The sequence below is a fragment of the Bubalus bubalis genome, chromosome 3 (assembly GCF_019923935.1).
Source record: "Bubalus bubalis isolate 160015118507 breed Murrah chromosome 3, NDDB_SH_1, whole genome shotgun sequence".
NCBI classification, from domain to species: Eukaryota; Metazoa; Chordata; class Mammalia; order Artiodactyla; family Bovidae; genus Bubalus; species Bubalus bubalis.
In genome coordinates, this window is record NC_059159.1 from 50,524,430 (window position 1) to 50,551,065 (window position 26,636).

The following is a 26,636-nucleotide window of genomic DNA, read 5'->3' on the forward strand; positions in this document are numbered from 1 at the left end:
CTACAGCTCAAGGCCAATGAGTGCTATTTCTACGTGCTCATGACGAAAAGCAATGAAGAGCACCACAACTTAATCAATGCTCAGGTGTCTGCAGGATCACGTGTGAGTGTGTGTGCGTGCTGGTGTGAGAGTGAGGGAGTATGTTTCATTACGCCATAAGTAGAGATAGTTGCCTTTACAGCAGAACTGGGAATTTTCAGATTCACAAACACAGCAGCAGTAAGTGTCATGGACCTTTGAGTCTAGATCGCTAAAAAACTTCAACCATTAAATACAAAAATGTCAAGAATATGCTGCACATAAACGTCTATTCATCACAGCTAAACTCGTACAACTAAGATTTAATACTCTGTCCACAGGGATGCAATGTAAATCTTTAAATGTACCTCTGAGAAACACTTCCTGAGTGTATCTGGGACTTTACCATCCACCACATGAAGCATTCTTTCCATTTCTTCCCGTATAACATAGCTCCCGGATTCACTTGCAAAAAGACTAAAAATGTCTAGGAAAAAGAAATAATGAATTAATTTTAACATAGATTAAAAGTACCCTGGTGGATGTAGGGAGGAAAGAGAAAGGTAACAAGTATTGAGTGACCGAGCATTTTATAAATATACAATTTATCCCTTAAAAAAAAAACCCAATGCTAATTACAACAGCAATGTGGTATCTTTTCACATACAAAATTTGCAAAAACTGTTTAAGTGTGACAATACAAAGTGTTAGCAATAAACTAGGATAAACTGGAACTCTTAAATACTGTTAATGAATATATATTACTGTAACATCTTTGAGAGTATCTTGCCAAAATGTAAAGATGAAGATTTATGCTAGAAGTTCAACTCCTAGGCAACTCCACCTCCACTTGTAAAAAACTCTCATACATATCTGCATGAGGTACAACATATGCCAAAGCAATCTTTGTAATAGCGAAATTTAGGGGGGGGGAAGATAAATGTCTACCAACAAAAAAATAGGTAACCTGAGACACACACACAATGAAACACTATATAGCAATTAAAATAAAGGAACTAATGTTCCAACATGGTAAATATCAATAATCTTCAGTACAAAAAGCAAACTGAAAAATCTGTATAGTATACCATTTATTTGGCTTGGCCATGATCTTTAATTTTGAAGAAAAAAAAAACAACAACAAGATCTGGGACAAATATGACACAATGGTAAGAAATAATAAAGTTGGGTAGAAGTACATATTATGTTTGAAATACTGCTGTTAAGGGTTGAACTGCATCCGCCCAAAAGATATGCTGAAATCCTAATCTCCAAGTACCTGAGAATTTGAATTTATTTGGAAACATAGGTGATAAAAGAAGAGACATTCTATTCCTCTGAAGGCCCACTGGGTTCCTTGCCTGCCCACCCACATGCCATGGCTGATTCTGTTAGGGGGGGAATATTTGCTGGAAGGCTCTGACCATCTGTTATGGATTAAATTATATCTCCCCCCTCAAAAAAAAAGTTGGAAGTCTTAACCCCAGTACTCATGAATGTGACTTTATTTGAAAAAGGGTCTCTGCAGATAAATCAAATTAAGATGAGGTTATTAGGTTGGGTCCTAACTCAATATGACTGATTATAAGAACAAAAGACAGAAACACTGGAAAGAAACCATGAGATGAGATAGTGAGAGATTGGAGGGAAGCAACTGGCAAGTCAAGGAACACCAAGCATTGAGGGCTACCACCAGAAGTTAGGAAAAAGGAAGGATTCTTCCCTGTAGATTTCAGAGGGAACAAAACTCTGCTAATATCTTAATTTTGGACTTCTCCTGTACAATTGTGCTCATATCACACTCTAGCAAGGTAATGCTCAAATCCTTCAAGTTGGGCTTCAGCAGTACGTGAACCAAGAATTTCCAGATGTACACGCTAGGTTTAGAAAAGGCAGAGCAATCAGAGATCAAATTGCCAACATTTGCTGGATCATGGAGAAAGCAAGGGAATTCCAGAAAAATATGTACTTCTGCTTCAATGACTACACTAAAGCCTTTGACTATGTGGATCACAACTCAGCAACTAAAAAACAACACAAATTTGTTGTTCATTGTTGAGTCCAACTCTTTGTGACACCATGGACTGTAGCAAGCCAGGCTTCCCTGTCCTTTACTATCTCCTGGAGTTTGCTCAAACTTAGGTTCATTGAGTCAGTGATGTTATCTAACCATCTCATCTGCCGCCCCCTTCTCCTCTTGCCCTCAATCTTCCCCAGCTGCAGGATCTCTTCCAATGAGTTGGTTCTTCACATCAGGTAGACAAAGTATTGGAGCTGCAACTTTAGCATCAGTCCTTACGATGAACAATCAGGGCTGATTTCCTTTAGGATTGACTGGTTTGATCTCCTTGCAGTCTAAGGGACTCTCAAGAGTCTTCTCCAGCACCACAGTTCGAAAGCATCAATTCTTTGGCGCTCAGCCTTCTTTATGGTCCAACTATGACATATGTGCATGACTACTGGAAAAACCAGAGCTTTGACTATAAGGATTGTTGTTGGCAAAGTGATGTCTCTGCTTTTTAATACACTGTCTAGGTTTGTCGTGGACAATTGCACTCATTTCACTTGATAGCAAGGTAATGCTCAAAATCCTTCAAGCTAGGCTTCAACAATATATGAACTGAGAACTCCGAGATGTACAAGTCAGATTTAGAAAAGACAGAGGAACCAGAGTTCAAATTGCCAACATCCACTGGATCATAGAAAAAGCAAGAGAATTCCAGAAAAACATCTACTTCTGCTTCACTGACTATGCCAAAGCCCTTGACTGTCTGTGTGCATCAAAACAAACTGTGGAAAATTCTTAAAAGAGATGGGAATACCAGACCACCTTACCTGTCTCCTGAGAAATCTGTATGCAGATCAAGAAGCAACAGTTAGAACCAGACATGGAACAATGGATTGGTTCAAAACTGGGAAAGGAGTATGTCAAGGCTGTATGTTGTCACCCTGTTTATTTAAATTATATGCAGAGTATATCATGCGAAATGCCAGGCTGGATGAATCACAAGCTGGAACTAAGGATTGCCAGGAAAAATATCAACCACCTCAGATATGTAGATGATATCACTCTAACGGCACAGAAAGTGAAGAGGAACTAAAGAGCCTCTTGATGAGAGTGACAAAGGAGAGTGAAAAAGCTGATTTTTAAAACTCAACATTCAAAAAACTAAGATCATAGCATCTGGTTGCATAGCTTCATGGTAAATAGATGTGGAAACAGTGGAAACAGGGACGACTTTATTTTCTTGGGCTCCAAAATCACTGTGGACGGTGACTGCAGTCACAAAAGGAAAAGACACTTGCACTTTGGGAGAAAAGCCACGACGAACGACTGCAACAAATACGTACGTGTGAAAAGTGTTTGGTTTTCTCCTCTTAATCTGTCTAACATCAACTTAATTATTAAATCAGCCAAAGAACCTAGAAAGGAAGTTTTTTCTGCTCTTTCAGAGTACTTTATTCCTTCTTACTGTCAAGCAATATTCTATTGCTGGTTATATTACACTTTATGATAAATGCATCAGTTGATGGGCATTAGGATTGTTTCCATTTTGTAACCATTACGAATGTGCTGTTATGAACTTTTTTTTAAATGAATATATGGTTTCAGTTTCCTTGGGTATATATCTAGGAATGAAATTGAAAACTCAATGTTTAACAATTTGAGAAACTGCCAGTTAGTTTTCCAAAGTGGCTGCATTATCTATCTTACACTTAAGTGGTATCTCATTGTAATTTTAATTTACATTTCCCAAATAACTACTTATGTTTAACATTTTTTCAAGTGCTTATTGGCTATTTGTATATCTTCTTTGAAGAAACATCAATTCAAATCCTTTGACAGTCATCAAAATTTTGAGGTAGATAATTCTGTACATAAATGTGGTGTTTTAACTTTTTGAGATAATAAAAGTACTTACATTTTGCTTTCTCTTCATCTCTGCCTCTTGTAAGAAGGACAAGTCCAACTATTAAGTTATTGAAGTGCAGTCCTTTGGATGTTCCACCAAAAGAACAGTAAATCACCTAGGAGAAAATAAATGGTAAAGCCAACCTTAGACATTTCAGTTGTTGAGGAATTTGAGGCTGGTAACCTCACCTTTAATAAATCTTATCTCCATCTCCAAACAAGGTCCTGGTAAACTTCAGCACAATGATGTTAAATTTCTCCCTCTTCTTCCTCCTTTATACCTTGTTATCACACTCAATCAAGAATATACTGTATCCATCCTAAAGTATATGTATCACTGGCTGACTCACTGAATTTTCTTTCTCTTGGGAGTCCTCATCAAAGTCCAAAGAGATAAGCTCTTCCCCTTCAATAGTCCCATGTGATCAGAATTTTGACCAGAGAACCTCCTTAAACTTCTGTTAAATGTCTACATATCATTTTGATTTGAAAAATCAACATTCTGTAAGTGGGTGTTCAAAAATACGATGGTGATTATACTACAATATATAAATGCACCTAATTAACATGCTGTACACCTTAAATTTATACAATGCTGTACATTAAATATATTCAACTTTTAAGTAAAAAAAAAGAAAAAAAAGACATTTTTATACTCTTAAAATTGAATATTATAACAATCAGAAATAAAGAAGAAAAGCTATTCATAAGAAAGTGACAGTAACAGCAGTCACATAAATTCATTCACTCAACAGTTCTGTGTTGAGAGCCTAGTGTGATACTGTCATATAACAAATGTATTTTGGTCTTCTGCCAGGTTCCAAAAAAAAACAACGCAAGAGATTCTAAAATCTTTGGAATTCCCAGAGTGATACAGATGAAAGGTGGAGAAGGAAATGGCAACCCACACCAGTATTCTTGCCTGGAGAATCCCATGGACAGAGGAGCCTGGCATGGGGTCACAACAGCTGGACTTGACTTAGCAACTAAACCACTACCCCCACCACCACAGATGAAAGGAGCATCTTTTGTTACTGATAATAAGCCTCTTTAAGCCACACCTGAATTTATGCTAATAGGGTAACCCTTGGCAGGTTAGGGTTAGCTTACAAAACTTTAGAATGGGAGCTGGCAGTCAGAGGAACTAATGACGTGATTAGAGGGTTAGAACTTTCAGCCCCACTTTCCAGAGTCAGGGAAGGAGCAAAGGGCTGAAAATGGAGCTAACCACCAACACGCCTATGTAATGGAACTTCCAGAAGCAGCCCTAAACTATGGGTATGTTGGTGAACATATCATGGTACAAGAAGGGTGGAACACCAGGACATGGAAGTACTGTGCACCATCTCCTTCCGAACTGTTCCCCCGCCCCCACGCTATCCGCCATCCCATGCATCTCTTTCCATCTGGCTGTTTGTGAGTTGTATCCTTTATAGTAAACTGGTAACAGTAAATAAAATGCTTTCCTGAGTTCTGCGGGCCCTTTCTAGCAAATTACTGAATCCCAGGAGGGATACATGGGAACCCCTGACTTACATCTGATTGGTGAGAAGTAGAAGAAGTTGGGGACCTGAAACTGGCATCTTCTGAAGCGGGGGGCAGACCTGGATGTCTGCACTAACTCTGGGTAGTTAGTATCAGAAATGAATTGATTTATAGGATACCCAGCTGGTGCCCAGAGAGTTAGAGAACTGATTGATGTGGGGAAAAAACTCCACACATTTGGGGTTAGAAGTGCTATGTGGTTTAAAAAAGAAAAAAACATGACCTAGTATCTGCCAAGAAGAATTTGTCATTAAAATACATGATTAAAGATAATTCAAATTAAAGAGTCAACATATGAAAATACATATTCATTAAATGATATTTATAAATATATTTAATAACACTATGACAGCTGATGCTAGAAACTGTGTGCCTACAGTGCCACTGATAGCATGCTCAGCAGAAACTAGCACAGGGACATGTTTCCAAATCAGAATACACAAAACATAAAAAGAATATAACACATCTACTTTGTAGAGTAACTATTTCAAGTTGGCCCCTGCATAACCAGGGGTCATGCAGGCCCCTGCATAATTCGTGTCCAACTCTTTTGTGACCCCATGAACTGTAGCCCACCAGGCTCCTCGGTCCATGAGATTTCCCAGGCCAGAATACCGGAGTGGGTTTCCATTTCCTTCTCCAGGGGAGTTTCACACCCCAGGGATCAAACCTGGATCTCCAGCATTGCAGGCAAATTGTTTACTGTCTGAGTCACCAGGGAAGCCCAAGAAGAAGGTATCCTCTATCTCTAAGGGAGGGTCAGGAAAACATCATAGCCACAGACCTTTAAAGGTCCCCTACCATTTGGCAAGAGGCAGAATCAGTGAGAAAGTCTCACCCTCCAAGTTGCAGAGACGTAAGGACCGCCTAAAACTGAGACAGCAATAGGACAACAGAAAGTCCCCCACCTGGTGCCCCTCGCCACCTCCACCACTGTGTTAGCAAGTGCTGAGCAATCAATTACAGCAGTCTACCACTGAAGGAGAGGGAAGAATGTGGAGAGAGCTTCTCCGAGGTACAGTACCAAGGAGAAAATAAGATCAAAAGTTAAAGGTAGAGCAGACATTACAAATCTCCCCTGGCAAACGGGCCTCTAATCTAAAAGAGGTAACCTTAGTGTGGAATTTGAAGCCTGTAGTGTCCACTGCGGGTAGTCATAACAACACACTAAAAACCCAGCTCAACTCAAGTCTAGACTGACTCAACTACTTGTGCTAAGACTCAGCCAGGCACAAACACTGTTTAGCTCAGTCTCTACTGTCCTATATAAAGCATCTATCTTCCCACCACAAATTATAAGTCACACAAGGAAGCAGAGAAAAACCCAAAACCTCACAGACTGACAAAGGAAAAACATAGAAATAGAGTTTTATAAAGCTCTGGAATGGCTCAACAGCAAACTCAATAGGCTCAAGTTAGAGATTATCCAAACGAAACACAGAGGGGAAAATATGTGGGGATGGGAGGGGACAAAACAGGAAATCCAAAGGCTGTGAGAAAATACAAAATGATTTAACACACATGCAACTGAAATCTGAGAAGTAAAAGAGAATGGAACAGAATAGCTGAAAAGATAAAAGGTTGAGAATTTTCCAAAACTAATCGACACAAAACCACAGATATAAGTTGTTCAGAGAACAGGTAGGACAATCACTTTTAACTCCCCAAAACCAGCTAGACAAATCGTATCCAAACTATTCAAAGCAAAAGGTAAAAAGAAAACCTTTAAGGCAGCCAGAGGAAAAAAAATGCATTACATTGAGAAAAACATTTCTCATCAAAAACTACATAAACCAGACAACAGTGGAATGACAATTTTAAAGCAATTAAAGAAAAGAAAAAAAAAAAAAAAAAACAACCTGAGAATCCTATTCCCAATGAAAATACCTTTTAAAAAGAAAAAGTAGAGTTTTTCAGGAAAATAAAAACAGAGAAGCAAACGTATACTACATAAAAGGGTAAAAGAAAGCACTTCAGGCTGAAGGAAATAAGATATCAAACAAAATAACTCTATCAACACAAAGAAAAAAAAGAGTAGGAAATAGAATAAATCAAATATGAAATTTCCTTATTTTTCACTGGTCTAAAAGATAATTGGCTGGCTAATGGAATAAAGAAAGTGAAAGTTGCTCAGTCGTATCCGACACTTTGCCACCCCATGGACTATAAAGTCTATGGAATTCTCCAGGCCAGAACACTGGAGTGGGTAGCTGTTCCCTTCTCCAGGGCATCTTTCCAACCCAGGGATCGAACCCAGGTCTCCCTCATTGCAGACGGATTCTTTACCATCTGGGCCACCAGGGAAGCCCAAGAATACTCTGGTGGGTAGCCTATCCCTTCTCCAGCGGATCTTCCTGACCCAGGAATCGAATCTGAGTCTCCTGCATCACAGGTGGATTCCTTATCAGCTGAGCTACTAGGGAAGGAATAACAGTAAAATCCTAATGTGTTTATAGCATATGTAAAACACTTGACAACAGAACATGGGACAGAGGAATTGGAAGTTTACTACTGTATTCTAAAATGTTATTCCATGTTGTAGCTCAGTCTTCACAATGCCAGTGAGAAATTAATCACAGCACATAGTGTTTAACCCAACATCAACTCCATTAATAAATTTATAAAAACAATAGCTAATAATTTTAAATTATATATTATTGTGTTAGTTGCTCAGTCGTGTCTGACTCTCTGTGACCCCATGGACTGTAGCCCGCAAGGCTCTCCTGTCCATGGGATTCTCCAGGCAATAATACTGGAGTGGGTTGCCGTTCCTTTCTCCAAGGGATCTTCCTGACCCAGGGATCGAACCCGGTCTCCCCCACTGTAGGCAGATTCCTTACCACTTGAGCCACCAGGGAAGTCTAGTATTAATCCAAGTGCTTTGCTTCACCAGTATTAAACCTCAAGATAATTCCATGGGGAAGATATTACTGGTGTCCCTATTTTATGGCTGAGAAAAACTAGAGCCCAAGTAGACTGAAATAACCTTTCCCAAGTCATACACCAATGAAGCAGCAGGATCAAGATTGAAACCAAGGTTCCTAACACTGAACTCTTAACCCTTTCACTGTTCCACAGCACAATTATACACATTCTTTAGCATATAAAATGAAAAACATCACCAGCAAGATGTATACCATTTTGATCAAATATACTGAAGACTAAACAAAAGAAATTTCAAAGTATTCACAAACCCAATCTACAGACACTATGTTTTTGGCATCCCTTTCTTTCCACTTTTTGGCATCCCTTTCTTTCCACTTTAACTTGATAATGTGGTCACTTCACTGGCTTTTATACAAAGAGAGCAAAGTCATAAAAGTAAACTTAACCAAGAAAGTCTGAGTAAGATATGATTTTTCAGTTTTGCAAGTATCTGTAAATTGTAGATTTTGTTTTGAATACATCTGGTTGGAATGCTGGAATGAATATAGTGGTCCCTCATGCCCAAAATATAAGAACAGCAATAACTTTCTAAAACCACAAAGTTCAAAAGTTCATCTAACAGATGATGAAAGCAGGCCCAAGAAAATTACCACATCCCCTGATTTAAGATGAATGTATTTTCCACCTTTTATTAATGTTCCAGAAATCATTATGCATCTAACATTAAATGTGTAATTATCTTTCTTTCACTCTGCAGAAGTTATTTTTATATCAACAGTCACCTTATAACTGACAATACTTTAACATTAATGAAATGTTAAGTGCCATGCTCATTACACTGTTCTTAGGATCCACTGAAAGAGGCTGTACAGGATAAACAAGGATATTTTGTTGCTACTTTTTAAAAGGCACGTGAGTGTTAACTTATTACTATAATCTGTTATAAAAACTTTATTTTAAAATCCCTCTAATAATTTTCTGTAGCTATTAGAAATGAAGAAGAATAAAAAACATATTTTCTTAAACATTTCGTAGCCATTAACATCTGGATTGAGACTTTGGCATACTGTTACACTAATGTGTAAAATTGATGCTTACGGTAATGATCTCACTAGCCTCTTTTCAGACAGTGATATCATCCGGTAAATAATATGATTAGTTGAGAAGACTGGGGAATTAGTCTGCATTTTAAAAGAGAAAGACTTATAATATACAAAGAACCTAACCCTCTCCATATAGTTAGAAGGTTAAAAGGCAGACGTACGTAGGTGTCCAGTGTAAAGGAAAGACTGTGTCACGTTTCAACTGACGTTCTACGATCCTCATCCTTCTCCTTTTAGCATCTTTTGGACATGAAGTACAAGGATACGCCACTGTTCCTAGGGGACAGCAGTAAGGGATGCATATTGTTTCTAAGGGATGCATATTGTTTCAGAGCACTGCTTTTGGGGTCAGGGATTCCTGAGCTGAAACCAGGCTTTACTAATTTACCAGCTATGTAATCTTGGGCAAATCACTTAACTACCTGAGCCTTAGTTTCAGTCCTCTGAGGCTTGGTGTCACATGTCTTCTCATTCTAGAACTCAGGTGGAAGAGCAGCCCCTGTGTGAGAAAGGCTACTCTTAGGGCAGAAGGCAGACTGCAGCCTGACTCCATTCTGTTTATCAGTAAGAATTAATTCAGCATTGATGAGCTCATGGTTTTGCCCTTGAATACAACTTTTCCTGAGTAGACACTATTACATTTTTTAAACGATTTTGATTCAGTCAAAAGAACCAAATTAATATCTTCAAATTTTCATTCATTTTATATAATTTTCAAGAGAATCAAACTTTTCCATTAAAATTTTTAATAGATATTTGATTGTCAGCTGGTTTTTGTTCATATCAAAAGTTTCTGAACTATCAAATCTAGTCTTCTTACATCAAATTTAGCTGATCTAAATTTGTTAATGAAAAATTGATTTTTCTAGAAATGTCTAAACAACAACAAATTCTTAACTGTGTGCTTGAATAAAAACAAAAACAACCTGCAGTGCTCACTTCAGCAGCACACATACTAAAACTGGAATGATATAGAGGAGATTAGAATGGCCCCTTAGCAAGGATGACATGCAAATTCATGATGGGTTTCATACTATGGTATCACTTATAAGTGGAATTTAAAATATGACACAAGAAATTCCCTGACAGCCCAGTGATTAGGACTCTGTGCTTTGAATGCTGAGGACCCAAGTTCAGTCCTTGGTTGAGGAACTAAGATCCCACAAGCTGCACAGTGTGGCCAAAGAACAGATTTTAAAAAATAAAAAATACGACACAAATGGACTTATTTATGAAACAAACAGACTCACAGAAACAGGAAACAGACTTGCGGTTGTCAATGGTGGGAAGGGAGAAGGGATGGATTGGCAGTTCTGAATTAGCAGATGCAAGCTATTATATACATAGAATGGATAAACAACAAAGTCTTACTGTAGAGCACAGGGAACTATATTCAATGTCCTATAAAAGAATATAAAATAGTGTGTGTGTATAGAATCACTGAGCTATATACCAAAAATTAACACAACATTGTAAATCAACTATATTTCCATTACAAAAAAATTTTTTTAAATAAGTAGCTAAATAAAATTTAAAAACTTATTATAGTTTATTCTTAATTTGATATGAAAATATTGTCTCTCTCCACAAGATATTTTTAAAATATAACACATAATATCATTATCAAAACTAAAAAAAATCCCTCTCTTCCCAAATTCCTATGTTGAAACCCAGTAATGGGACTTTCAGGAGGTGATGAGGTAATGAGGGCGAAGCACTTATAAATGGGACAGGTGGTCTTTTTTTGAAAATTTGTTTATTTTTGGTTGCCCCGGGTCTTCGTTGATGAGCAGGCTTTCTCTTGTTTCAGCAAACAGAGGCTACTCTCCAGTTGCAGTGCACGGCTTCTCGTTGCGGCGGCCTCTCCTGTAGCAGAGCATGGGCTCTGGTATGCACGAGCTTCGGTAGTTGTAGCATGTGGGCTCAGTAGCTGCGGTACTCAGGGGGTCAGTACTCTTATAAATGGGAGACCTAGGAAAGCTCCTTTACCTCTTTAGCCACAGGAGGACACAGCAAAAAGATGGCCATCTATGACCAGGAAGTGGGCCCTCACCAGATACCAAATCTGCAGGCACCATAATCCTGAAATTCTCAGCCTCCAGAACTATATGGGAAATAAAATTCTGTTTATAAGCTACCCAGAACATGGTATCGTTATAGCAGCCTAAAAATGGACTGAGACAAATACTACAAAAATTCCTCAGTAGCATCAAATATCTAGTTAGTATTCAAATTTCTCCAACTATCTCATTTTTTTTTTTCAACTTAAGATCTAAAATATATAATTGATTGCTAGTCTCTTAACTCTCTGGATCTGTAGGTTTTCTTTCTCTCTCCCTCTCTTTTTCAACACAATTTATTTGCTGAAGAAACAAAGACATTTGTCCTAGGGAGTTTCCCAAGGTCTACATTTTGACAATGTAGACCTTGGGAACAGGTCTTGGGACAGACCTTTATTGTCTGTCCTCTGTATTTCCTGTAAATAGGTAGTTAGACCCAGAAAACTGATCACGTTTAAATTATATTTTTTGGCAAGAACCATCTCCCAGTTGGTGCTATTGCATTTTCATCAGGAGGCACATAATGACTGCTTATCTCTCTTTTTGGTTACCCTGAGATGCACTTCTTTTCCTTCATTAACCAGTTTTTAAAATATGAGTTGGTTTCCCAGCATCTTTCAGAGGTATCTGTGCAGAAAAAAGAAAATATAGACTACTTGAGACTGTTATCCTTAAATCCGCTTTCAAGTTTGGTCCTTGACTGGTATCTGTGAACTTGGATTTTGGGGAGACTTCCTGAATCTAACTGTTCCCTAAATGTTAAATGCGGTTAACTGCTTAAACTGTTTATGAAAACAATGTGGTTTATGCTCAACATCTGCTTTCTTTTGGAAGTTTGGAATTTTGGCCTGTGATAAGTTAGAAGGTGTCCAGGTGACCAGCTTCAATAAAAGCCCTAAGCAATGCGTGTCTCTCTAAAGAGCGTCCCTGATGATAACATTTCACACCTGTTGTCACAACTTACTGCTAGAGAAACTAAGTATATCCCCTCCGGAAGAGGAATGGGTGAAGCTTACACCTGGTCTCCTCCAGATTTTGTCCCATATTCCTTTTCTCTTTGCTAATTTTGCTTTCTATCCTTTTGTGATACTGAATCAGAATAGTTGAGTATGACTATGCTCAGTCGTAGGAGCCCTTCCTGTGAATCATGAATCTGGGAGTGGTCTTCGAAACCTGTATCCAAAAGGGGTATATTTTTTTTCTTTTGCACTTTTTATTTTGTTGGGGTATAGCTGATTAACAATGTTGTGACAATTTCAGATGAACAGCAAAGGAACTCAGCCACACATATACACATCTCCATTCTCCCTCAATCCCCTTAAAAGGGGTAGTTTTTAAAATATATTTGATATGTTTCAATCTCCTTACACTCACACCTTAGTTTAGCCATGATCAATTTCCCTATCCCTTTGTAGAGGCAGACTGTTCTTCAAATTGGCTCCTGAAGCCATTTTTTATGACTCTAAGTACTGTCTGACACTTTCCTTCCTTTCTGGTACAACAAGATATTCTAAGCTCACTTTATAAATTTCCTGACCCAAACCTAGAATCAGATATTTTCCCAAGCAGCCTGGTTCTTTAAAGTGGGAAGTTCTATTTAGAGATCACAATCACGATACTAAGGGTGCTTGCTGCTTGGGTATTATTGACTGTCTCTCAAACTTTTCAAAAAAAAAAAAAAAACTTTTCAGTGGACAGATCTAGGAAAGTAAAACCCAGAAGAATGTATACTAATAGTCCCACATATATACAATCTTTTTTCCATTTCATCTCCAACTAAGTTAATCACTGCATTTGATACAGATTAAATGTTTCATATTAACAATGTTTCAATGTTCCTTTCTAGAGGACATTATTGAACTAAGGTAACAGAGAAATAGGATAACAAGAAGATAATTCTAAATGATAACTTCCAAAGGAAATCTAGGGATTTCCCTGGTGGTCCAGTGGCTAAGTGGAGAAGGCAATGGCACCCCACTCCAGTACTCTTACCTGGAAAATCCCATGGACAGAGGAGCCTGGTGGGCTACAGTCCATGGGGTCGTGAAGAGTCGGACACGACTGAGCGACTTCACTTTCACTTTTCACTCTCATGCACTGGAGAAGGAAATGGTAACCCACTCCAGTGTTCTTGCCTGGAGAATCCCAGGGACGGGGGAGCCTGGTGGGCTGCCGTCTACAGGGCTGCACAGAGTCAGACACGGCTGAAGCGACTTAGCAGCAGCAGCAGCCAGTGGCTAAGACTCGGGTGCTCCCAATGCAGGCGGCCCGAGTCGATCCCTGGTTAGGGAACTAGATCCCATATGCCACAACTAAGGGTTCGCATGCCACAAATAAAGATCCCGCATGCTGCAATTAAAAGAAAACAAATGCTGCAACGAAGATGGAAGAGCCCGTGTGCCGCAACTAAAATCTGGCACAGCCAAATAAATAAAAACTTTCTTTTTTATGCTCTGAGAACATAAAGCATGAGAATACTGGACCTAGATATTTGTAAAAGAGAATTCTGATGCTCTCACAAACACAGTTTCCCTTTCCTTGGGGACATAAGGCATGGAGACATTTCCCCCATGCTCCCTGCAGATGAACAGGGCTATATATCAACTTCTGGCTAAAAGGTTATATAGAGAAATGACACCACTTTTGAGCCAAGTACCTAATTGCATGAGTAACCGAGCATGCCCTCCATTACTCCAGTACTGATTTACAGAGCTCTTTCTGATATGTTAAGTGCCAAAGATTTGACATTGCCAAGCAAAGCCACTAATTCAAAAAGATACACGTATCCTAATAATGTTCATAGCATTATTTACAATAGCCAAGATATGGAAGCAACCTAAGTATGCATTAACAGATGAATGGATAAAGATGTGGGGTGTGTGTATATACCTACATATATACAATGGAATGCTACTCAGCCATAAAATAGAATGAAATTTTGCAATCTGCTACAACATGGATGGACATGAATGAGTGACTAACCATGAATGCATGCCAGGAAGATCTCACATGCCACAGGGCAACTAAACCCAGTGCCACAACCACTGAGACGGTGCTCTGGAGTCCAAGAGCCACTGCCAGTGAGCCCATGTGTCAAAATTACTGAGGCCTGCACGCCCGTGCTCTGCAACAGGAGAAGCCAGGGCAATGAGAAAACCAAGCACCGCAACAAAGAGTAGCATCTGCTCTCAGGCAACCAGAGAAAAGCCTGTACAGCAACGAAGACCCAAAGCAGCTATTAAAAAAAAACAAAAACAAAAACAAAACGCAGTTGCATATTCAAAAAACAAAATGCTTCAGTCTGCTTTATTTCTTTATGCTTCTGCTAGATCTTAAAGATTGCAATAAATCTTTTAGTGCTTCATACATTACAGACAACAAATATTTTTTGAATTATTGAGTGCACTTAAGAAAATAGACATTTCACCCCACTATCCAGGTTTGTTGGCAGCTAGAGTCCCATTGTGCCAACCTACTTTCCATTAAAACACTACAGCTATAAGAAATTAGGAGTAGATTCATGGGACATACTAATAATTAAAATACATAAGATCCTAGACAATTTTGAAGTTCCTAAAGTCCATTCCCTTCTTCTGAATGTGAACTCATTTCAGTGTTGAAACCAGACATAGCTGTAGTCTAAGATTTCTATCTTCTTGTATGCTCAGTTATGTTGGACTCCTTTGAACCCTATGGACTGTAGCCCACCAGGCTCTTCTATCCATAGGATTTTCCAGGTAAGAATGTTGGAGTCAGTTGCATTACCTTCAGAGGATCTTCCCAACCCAAGGCTCAAACCCACATCTCCTGCATCTCCTACACTGCAGGTGGATTTTTTACCACCTGAGCCATCGGGGAAGCCTTGTATTACTTATAACCCATTATTTCAGGAAACTTAAGTGATTCTCTGGCTGCTTAGGCTCAAAAGAACTAATGACATATATCCTTCTGTTTATACTGTCTTAAAGGAAAGCTGAAATTACACAAAGTTTTAAAAGACTGGCAATTTTTCACTTTGTATGTTTTGCTTATGATCTGTCTCTCCTGAGAAAAATGTAAGTTATACAAGAGGCAGGGATTCTTTGTGACTAGTTACTGCTATTCAGCACTAGTGAGTGCTGAATATTCCTCTTTATTGGAGAAGCAAACGGCAACCCACTCCAGTGTTCTTGCCTGAAGAATCCCTGGGACAGGGGAGCCTGGTGGGTTGCCGTCTATGGGGTCACACAGAGTTGGACACCACTGAAGTGACTTAGCAGCAGCAGCATTCCTCTTTATATAAATGATATTAGAAAAACACATTTTCAAAGATAATGATAATGGATCATTTTTTTTCTCCTTAAGTAGGTCCTTTTAGATCAAATTTATACAGATACCACTTGTTTTTACTTCAAATGATTTTGAATCTTATACAGAAATCTTAGAAAAATCAATTTTAGACTTGAATTAATCTTATGCTTCAGATTCTCCTGCAATGATGAGATGAATGTTTAATTTGGAAAAATAAACAGTCTATAGCACTGGCAAAAGGTCAACTTGACATATTCTTTGTTTTACCAATAATATAAGAAGCAACTATTTTCAAGTGAATGAAACAATCTTCTAATAATAACTGAATATATCAATTCTCATATTTTTCTACACTTATTTTGAAAAAGGATTCAATTCAAATCTCTATAAAAGTGAATTTTTATGAGAATTCCCTTAAGGTCCAGTGGTTAGGACTCCAAGATTCCACTGGAGGGGGCCCGGGTTTGATCTGTGGTGGGGAACTAAGATCCAGCAAGCAGCACTGTGTGACCAAAAAAAACTGCTTCACTTTTTAAGCTTGCTCAAACTCATGTCCATCGAGTTGGTGACGCCATCCAACCATCATCCTCTGTCGTTCCCTCCAGAGGACATACAATGAAGACTGAGTGCAGACAAAAAGAAAAAGAAAGAGAGAAGAAAAAAAGCTGTAAAGTATAATTTTAAAAAATATACCTTTCCCTTTAAGAGATCACATAAGAAGTAGACCAATTTCTTCATATGCCCAGCTATAAAGCTAGCCTAGAAGTTACAAAAAGTTAATTACAGTCCACGTTATGACAAAGATCATGTTCCAGAAAATTAAAATGGTACAGTGATTAAATTAACTAATAATAATTAAGATGAACATGCTGACTTTATTTAGGAAACTTTATGACAAGGTCTCATATCAATAACAACATATTTTAGATAATAAATTGTGGACTGAATAATTAGTTAGGGTCACGCAAATCTCATTGAAACTCAAATATAAAAGAGTGATTAAAAATTCTACATCTTTTTTGGAAAAAATAGGTCTAAAGAAGTGCCAACCTGCCAACTATTAAACACTTTTTGTTGGGAGATGACTCTTGAGAGTCCCTTGAACTGCAAGGTGATCAAACCAGTCAATATTAAAGGAAATCAAGCCTGAATATTCACTGGAAGGACTGATGATAAAGCTGAAGCTCCAATATTGTGGCCACCTGATGCGAAGAGCCGATTCACTGGAAAAGACCCTGATGCTGGAAAAGCCTGAAGGCAAAACGAGAAGTGGGCAGCAGAGGATGAGATGGTTAGATAGCAATACTGACTCAACAGACATGAATTTGAGCAAACTCTGGGAGACGGTGAAGGACAGGGGAGCCTGGTGAGCTGTAGTCCTTGGGATCGCAAAGAGCTGGACATGACTTAGCGACTGAACAACAACAAATCAGTGATTTGGATTATGACATAGAAGGCATGTGTATTAATTTCATTAAAGACAAAAGCTGGGAGGAATGACTAATAAAACAGGCAATAGAATATAGAATTAACATCATCTTAGGCAGGAACACAAGGCTAAATGCAGCAAGATTAAATGTAATGTGTTCAGAATTTTTTAAAAAGTCAGAATTATATGTGAGGATAGAAGAACAAAATCAAGCTTGGAAATTTTAGCCAACAAAGCTATGACCTTTTTGCTTAAGCTAATACAATTTTATGCTACGTGCTGCTGCTGCTGCTAAGTCGCTTCAGTCGTGTCCGACTCTGTGTGACCCCATAGATGGCAGCCCACCAGGCTCCCCCGTCCCTGTCCCTGGGATTCTCGAGGCAAGAACACTGGAGTGGGTTGCCATTTCCTTCTCCAATGCATGAAAGTGAAAAGTCAAAGTGAAGTTGCTCAGTCATGTCCGACTCTTAGCAACCCCATGGACTGCAGCCTACCAGACTCCTCCGTCCATGGGATTTTCCAGGCTAGAGTACTGGAGTGGGGTGCCATCGCCTTCTCCGATGCTACATGGTAGTGATTAAAGAATTAAATATTCTCCTACTGTTCACTAATCTAATTCCATCTAGAGAACAAACAGCATGGGATTAACCACTATGCATATCAACTATGGTTAAGGAGTAGTAGTGGAAAAGGACTTGCTCAGGTTCCCACTTTGCAATTCAAATAGTTGAATTCCATCTCTGAGTAGCAGTAGATTTCCAATGGGGGTTCTAATGGTGACAGCAAAAACTACGGACTCATGATAACATGCCAAAATCCCCAGTGACTTCTACCTCTGTCCCTATCTCTAGAACCAGAAAATGAGGCTGGGACTAGGTCAGGTGAATATACAGATCTGTTTCAATGCCCCCAAATTTAAAGGGGGTAAATGAAAATCAAAAATTTCACTCAATTCATGATATTTTACATTTTCAAGGTGATGTGTCACATCAGTTTACAACATCTAACACTTAGCAAGACACAAAAACTTTAACAACATAAGAGAAATGTTAAACAGAGAAGGATGTTTGAGATAAAACTGACTATTACTAAGTTATCGCACTTCCCTGGTGGTCTAGTGGTTGACATCTACCTGCCAATGCAGGGGACATGTGATCAATCCCTGGTCCGGGAAGATCACACATGCCACGGGGCAACTAAGGCTGTGTACCACAACTACTGAGCCTGAGTGCCTACAGCCCAGGCTCCGCAACAAGAGAAGTCACCAAAATGAGAAGCCCGAGCACTGTGTCTAGAGAGTAGCTCCTGCTCACTGCAACCAGAGAAAGCTAATGCATTGCAATGAAGACCCAGCACAGCCAAGAACTAATTAAAAAATAAATAAGTTATCAGTTACAATGGAATATTATCCAGCCATCAAAAGAAATGATGTTCTAACACATACTACAACGTGGATGAATGCTGAAAACATTACACAAAGGAAATAAGCCACACACAAAAAGCCATGTGTATCATTTCACATATAAGCAGCCCTTAAAATAACTCAAGCAATTAGTTATTAAGTTATTTAATTATTAAGAAACAAGGAAATCATTCCCCACTCACAGACTACACCTTATAGAAAGAACTGCTTAGAATTCAGAATGCATTTTCCTTTACAACCAACCAATGATCAGATTTCCCTGGTTAACCCCATGAATTCTACATAAATTATAATGTGGTTAAAATACTGAGTAAGTAACAATAATTTAAAGAACACTTTAAAAGTATACAACTGTGAATGTATTCATTTCATCTGTATTATGAACTAAATAAGCTTAGGGGCTAAGTATAAGAATGCAGTCATTATTTACACATATCATACACTATGTGGTGAAAAGGAAATAAAAAGACAATATGAATGTCTCAGTCCATTTCTCCTCTTTATCCTGGCCCTATGCAGTCCCCACTGCTCAGATTTTATTTTCTTTTAGTTTTTATTTATTTTTGGCTGCATTTGTTCTTTGCTGCTGTCGTGGGCTTTCTCTAGTTGCTGGGAGTGGAGTGCTACTCTGTAGGTACATGGGCTTCTCACTGCAGTGGCTTCTCTTGTTGCAGAGCACCGGCTCCAGGGTGTGCAGGCTTCGGTAGTTGCAGCCCCTGGGCTCAGTAGCTGTGGTGCACAGGCTTAGTTGCCCCACAGCATGTGGGGTCTTCCTGGACCAGGGATTGAACCAGTGTCCTTGGCATTGCAAGGTGAGTTTTTTTTTAATTTTATTTTATTTAACTTTACAATATTGTATTGGTTTTGCCATATATCAAAATGAATCTGCCACAGGTATACATGTGTTTCCCATCCTGAACCCTCCTCCCTCCCCATACCATCCCTATGGGTCGTCCCAGTGCACCAGCCCCAAGCATCCAGTATCGTGCATCGAACCTGGACTGGCGACTCGTTTCATACATTATATTATACATATTTCAATGCCATTCTCCCAAATCATCCCACCCTCTCACTCTCCCACAGAGTCCAAAAGACTGTTCTATACATCAGTGTCTCTTTTGCTGTCTCATATACAGGGTTACTGTTACCATCTTTCTAAATTCCATATATATGCGTTAGTATACTGTATTCGTGTTTTTCTTTCTGGCCTACTTCGCTCTGTATAACAGGCTCCAGTTTCATCCACCTCATTAGAACTGATTCAAATCTCTTCTTTTTAATGGCTGAGTAATAACTCCATTGTGTATATGTACCACAGCTTTCTTATCCATTCATCTGCTGATGGACACCTAGGTTGCTTCCATGTCCTGGCTATTATAAACAGTGCTGCGATGAACATTGGGGTACACGTGTCTCTTTCCCTTCTGGTTTCCTCAGTGTGTATGCCCAGCAGTGGGACTGCTGGATCATAAGGCAGTTCTATTTCCAGTTTTTTAAGGAATCTCCACACTGTTCTCCATAGTGGCTGTACTAGTTTGCATTCCCACCAACAGTGTAAGTGGGTTCCCTTTTCTCCACACCCTCTCCAGCATTTATTGCTTGTAGACTTTTGGATCGCAGCCATTCTGACTGGCGTGAAATGGTACCTCATTGGGTTTTGATTTGCATTTCTCTGATAATGAGTGATGTTGATCATCTTTTCATGTGTTTGTTAGCCATCTGTATGTCTTCTTTGGAGAAATGTCTATTTAGTTCTTTGGCCCATTTTTTTTTTTTTTTTTTTTTTTTGTTTTGGTTTTCCAGATTCCACAATAATTTCTTTTTTTTTCTTCTTTTTTAAAAATTTTATTTTATTTTTAAACTTTACAATATTGTATTGGTTCTGCCATATATCGAAATGAATCTGCCACGGGCATACATGTGTTCCCCATCCTGAACCCTCCTCCTTCCTCCCTCCTCATACCATCCCGCTGGGTCGTCCCAGTGCATCAGCCCCAAGCATCTAGTATCGTGCATCGAATCTGGACTGGTAACTCGTTTCATATATGATATTATACATATTTCAATGCCATTCTCCCAAATCATCCCACCCTCTCACTCTCCCACAGAGTCCAAAAGACTGTTCTATACATCAGCATCTCTTTTGCTGTCTTGTATACAGGGTTATCGTTACCATCTTTCTAAATTCCATATACACACATTAGTACACTGTATTGGTGTTTTTCTTTCTGGCTTACTTCACTCTGTATAATAGGCTCCAGTTTCATCCACCTCATTAGAACTGATTCAAATGTATTCTTTTTAATGGCTGAGTAATACTCCATTGTGTATATGTACCACAGCTCTCTTATCCATTCATCTGCTGATGGACATCTAGGTTGCTTCCATGTCCTGGCTATTATAAACAGTGCTGCGATGAACATTGGGGTACACGTGTCTCTTTCCCTTCTGGTTTCCTCAGTGTGTATGCCCAGCAGTGGGACTGCTGGATCATAAGGCAGTTCTATTTCCAGTTTTTTAAGGAATCTCCACACTGTTCTCCATAGTGGCTGTACTAGTTTGCATTCCCACCAACAGTGTAAGTGGGTTCCCTTTTCTCCACACCCTCTCCAGCATTTATTGCTTGTAGACTTTTGGATCGCAGCCATTCTGACTGGCGTGAAATGGTACCTCATTGGGTTTTGATTTGCATTTCTCTGATAATGAGTGATGTTGATCATCTTTTCATGTGTTTGTTAGCCATCTGTATGTCTTCTTTGGAGAAATGTCTATTTAGTTCTTTGGCCCATTTTTTGATTGGGTCATTTATTTTTCTGGAATTGAGCTGTAGGAGTTGCTTGTGTATTTTTGAGATTAGTTGTTTGTCTGTTGCTTTATTTGCTATTATTTTCTCCCATTCTGAAGGCTGTCTTTTCATGCAAGGTGAATTTTTAACCACTGGACCACCAAGGAAGTCCCACTGCTGAGATTATTAATCAGACAAAAGAAAGCTAAAGAAAAAATGAGCAGCTGGAGTAGCCACAGAGGAAATAATCAAGTCCCTCCATGCCAGAAATGTCCTTGATAATACATCTATCTAAAATCACATTTCCAGAACCTAGACTACCATTCCTCTGAAGATTGATCAATCAAGCAAGATACTAACATGTTTGGTTATCCCTTTCCATGTCTTATTCTCATCCAGGAATCAGTTCAAGTCAAGAAGTAATGTGCATGAAACTAAGATTGGTGAAAAGTAATGGCAGTTTCGGACCCTGAATCTGAAATCATTATAACTAGGCTCAAACACGTCTTCATTAATCAAAATAGGAACCATTACAGTCAACACATTTCTGTCAAGGAGAAATAAGTTTGTTTATTCTTGTAGCATAAAAATCCTTGTTTTGGAATTTGACAAACTATTGGAAAGCATTTTCTGCGTACTGTTAGTTGTGGAAGCATTTTTCCTGCAAAAAGTTGTTGAGATGCTTGAAGAAATAGTAATCAGTTAGTGAGATGTCAGGTAAATATGGAGGATGAGGCAAATCTTCATAGCCCAATTCGTTCAGCTTTTGAAGCATTGTAACATGCAGTCAGGCATTGTCGTGGAGAAGAATGCCAGCGGCAGACGCTGCAGTTTTTGGTGTATCTCATCGATGTGCTGAGCATACTTCACAGATGTAATGGTTTCGCTGGGATTCAGAAAGCCGTAGTGGATCAGACAGCCAACAGCCAGCAGACCACCAAACAGTGACCATGAGCCTTTTTTTGGGAGCAAGTTTGACTCTGGGAAGTGCTCTGGAGCTTCTTCTCAGTCTAAGCGCTGAGTCAGTCATCACTGGTAGCTGCATAAAATCCACTTTTTATCGCACATCACAATCTGATCACGAAATGGTTCCTTGTTGTGTAGAATAAGAGAGGATGACACTTCAAAACAATTTTTTTTTGATTTGTGGTCAGCTCATGAGGCACCCACTTATCGAGCTTTTTCACCTTTCCAATTAGCTTCAAATGCAAGTTGATCTTAGAATGATCAATGTTGAGTTCTTGAGCAACTTCTCATGTAAGTTTTAAGATCATCAGCTTATTGATGTTATGCTCTCAGTTGGTTGTTGTCGATTCTGATGGCCAGCCACTATACTTCTCATCTTTAAGGCTCTCATCTTCTTTGCAAAACTTCTTGAACCATCGCTGCACTGTACATTCATTAGCAGCTCCTGGGCCAAACACTTTGTTGATGAAAGGTGTCTCTGCTGCTTTACGACCCATTTTGAACTTGAGTAACAAAATCGCTCGAATTTGCTTGTTGTCTAACATCAAAAATATGCATTCAACAAATAAATAACATTCTGGGATATCTTATCATCAGGCAAATTTGAGAAACACCACACAAACCCAAACATACATTCATTCCAGGCAACAAAGACAAAAATAAATAACTACATCAAACTACAAAGTTTATGCACAGCAAAGGAGATCAACAAATCCCTAGCCCCAAATAAACGTAAAATAAACAGCAAGTAATAATTCATTAGCAAAAAACATAAAGCAAAAAATGTGCATTAAAGTAATGTATCATGAAACCACATCTATTTAAGAATGTATTTCAATATCAAATGGCAAAGTTAATGCAAAACCGCAATTACTTTTGCACCAACCTAATATAAGTGTAACTTAATGATGCTAAAGCTGAAACTCCAGTACTTTGGCCACCTCATGTGAAGAGTAGACTCATTGGAAAAGACTCTGATGCTGGGAGGGACTGGGGGCAGGAGGAGAAGGGAACGACAGAGGATGAGATTGGCTGGATGGCATCACTGACTCGATGGACGTGAGTTTGAGTGAACTCTGGGAGTTGGTGATGGACAGGGAGGCCTGGCGTGCTGCGATGATGGGGTCGCAAAGAGCAGGACACAACTGAGCGACTGAACTGAACTGAATCACTTTACTGTATACTAGAAACTAATAACAGCGATATAAAGCAACTATACGTTAATCAAATAAATTTTTAAAAAGAGAAGTAATTGAGCATACAGCACTCTTTCTGCCCATACGTACACTGGTTACTGGTAAAAATAAACCTGGAGGGAAGTCAACAGCCAAACTAAGAGAACCAGCAAGGCGCTGTCATATGCAACTGCTCCCTTGTAGCTACATTTAAGAATATGTGGGCTCTAAAATGCCAGTTTTAAGAACTGACATGTCTTTGTGCCAAGATATTCTTATATTCCTATTTCCCTCAGTAGCCAAAAATATGCATTCAACAAATAAATAACATTCTGGGATATCTTATCATCAGGCAAATTTGAGAAACACCACACAAACCCAAACACACATTCATTCCAGGCAACAAAGACAAAAATAAATAACTACATCAAACTACAAAGTTTATGCACAGCAAAGGAGATCAACAACAAAATGAAAAGGCAATGAAGCAATGGGAAAAATATTTGCAAGTCATGTGTACGATAAGGGGTTAATATCCAAAATATATAAAGAACTCAATAGCCAAAAGAAACAAAACAAAAAAGAAACTGGGTTTGGATAAGGACAGAGGAACTGAATATAGACATTTTTCCAAAGACATACAAATGACCAACAGGTACATTAGGTACATCACTAGTCATTAGGAAAATACAAATCAAATCACAAGAAAATATCACCTCACATCTGTTGGAATAGCTATCATTAAAAAGATGAGACACTGTTGCATGGTGTACATGACAGTTATCAAGAGAGCAAATTAAAAGAGGTCTTCTCATGAGTAAAAAATTCTTTTCTTTTTTATATCTATATAGAATGACAGATGTTTAAATTTACTGTGGCAACATTTCAGGAAATATGTAAGTCAAATCATTATGCTGTACACCTTAAACTTCAATGCTGTATGTCAATTTGTATCTTGATAAAACTGGGAAAAAAAATAAAGTGGTGAGGCTGTAGAGAAAATGGAGCCCCAGGGTACTATTGGCAGGAATGTAAATTGGTGCAGTCATTATGGAAAACAATATGGTGGTTCCTCAAAAAATTAAAAATAGGATTACCATATAATCCGCAATCCCATTTCTGGGAATATATCCAAGGAAACAAAAACAGGATGTCAAAGACATATATGTACTCCCACTTTCAATGCAGCAAATATTATTCACAATAGCCAAGATATGGAAACAACTTAAGTATCCATCAATGGATAAATGAATAAAGATGTGGTTTCCCCTTAAGAAGAAAATGGCAACCCACTCCAGTATGATTATCTGAAAAATCCCATGGACAGAAGAGTCTGGCAGACTACAGTCCATGGGGTCACAGAGTCAGATGCGACCAAGCACACATACATTTACAATGGGGTCACACAGATTCGGACACGACTGAAGCGACTTAGCAGCAGCAGCAGCATTATTCAGCTACAAGAAAGAAGAAAATCCTGCCATTTGCAGCAACATGAATAAAGCTTGAGGGCACTATACTACAAGTAATAAACCACAAAGGGAAAGAAAACTTTTGGTGTCACTGACATGTGGAATCTTTCAAGGGGTAAAAAAAAGGTCAAGCTCTTAGAAACTGAGTGGAAAAGTAGTTACCAAGGCTTGGGGGAAACAAGGACAGGAAGGGAGAAAGGCACAAACTTCTCAGCTGTAAGATGAAGGAGGATGTCTGAGAACCTAATGTACAACATGAATATAGTTGATAATACTATTAATACATTATATGCTACTAATTCAAATTCATTAAGAGAACTTAAGTGTTCTTACCAAAACAAACAAAAAATACCAAGAGTTAGATTCTGTAAATTCCAGGATAACAAACTGTTTGGGAAATTTAAAGAAACTGCTGTGATGGCAATTTTTTAAAAATAGAGTAAATATCCCAACTCATACTTTTAAGATATATCTTAACTCTTAAAAGGATACATCAAAAATTAGTAAGAGGGAATTCGCTGGCGGTTGGTCCAGTGGTTAGGACTCCACGCTTCCACTGTCAGGGGCCTCGGTTCACTGCCAGGGGCTGGGTCAGGTAGCTAAGATTCCACAAGCTGCACACTAAGGCCAAGGGAAAAAAGTCCTGGTAAGAAATATTCTTCCTTCTGGGAAGGGAGATGAGGTGCCTTAGGGGACCAGGTGGAAAGGAGATTTTTTTCATCGTCTGTTCTTTTATAAATTTTGAACCATGAGAATGTATCATTTGTTTAAAAGTACAGAAAGAGAACAAGAAAAAAAAGATATATTTTCTAATTGTCCTCTCTGGCCATATCACACTGACAGGGATATAAATCACGTAAAAAATGAAGCCATGGTCACCAGAGAAGACGGTTTTTCAACAGAAGGCAGTGTCGTGCATCTTATGAGGGTAAAAGAATTAACATGACAAACGTAGGTTCTTGCAACTGCAGGTAAGTTTTCAGTGAAACATAATTGTTACCAACTCTGGAACCAAAAAGATCTGGGGTCAAATCCTAGCTCTTCTAATTAGGAGTTGTATGGTCAAATAAATTATGTAACTTCAATTTGCTAGTCTAGATAATGGGACTAACTACCTCCATGGTGCTATTAATAATAACACCAGCCACATGGTATGGTGAAAATTAAATGAGATAATTTACATAAAATAATTATTCTAAGCCAGGTACATAGTAAGTAACTCCATGAATTTTAGTTATTATCATCATTATGGGAGGCAACACAGAACAGTAGCTAATAAGGATTTGGATACCTGGACCTGAATCCTGGATCTCCTCATTAGGTTTAATACTGGGGCAACTAACCCAACATCCTTAAGACTCGGTATCTTTTTCTCATTCATAAAATGGTAGTAACATCAGTACTTGCATCATGAAAAACATAATATATACAAATGTGTAAGTTAAATGAAAAATTGTAAATTTACTAGGCAAACACAATTTTTACCAAGTATTCAAAGTTAATATCCCCATTAACAGAATTATGTGGTTGTTCAAAGTATAATACTAAAAGATATATTTGCAAAGCAGCAT

General features: G+C 38.6%; 1 protein-coding gene and 1 non-coding gene across 2 annotated transcripts in view; one reads left to right on the top strand and one right to left on the bottom strand.

Moving 5' to 3' along the window:
• USP32 (ubiquitin specific peptidase 32) overlaps window positions 1–26,636 on the bottom strand; it is a 206,848-nt gene that overhangs the window by 93,069 nt on the left and 87,143 nt on the right. The window contains exons 3-4 of the mRNA XM_006065464.4: window positions 3,942–4,047; window positions 387–505 (exon numbers count right to left, since the gene is read on the bottom strand). Of these exons, the coding sequence (XP_006065526.2) occupies window positions 387–505; window positions 3,942–4,047 (225 nt within the window). The remainder of the gene's footprint in view (window positions 1–386; window positions 506–3,941; window positions 4,048–26,636) is intronic.
• LOC112584072 lies at window positions 10,397–10,503 on the top strand. Its single transcript, XR_003108427.1, has one exon. It is a non-coding gene; the product is annotated as a U6 spliceosomal RNA (small nuclear RNA).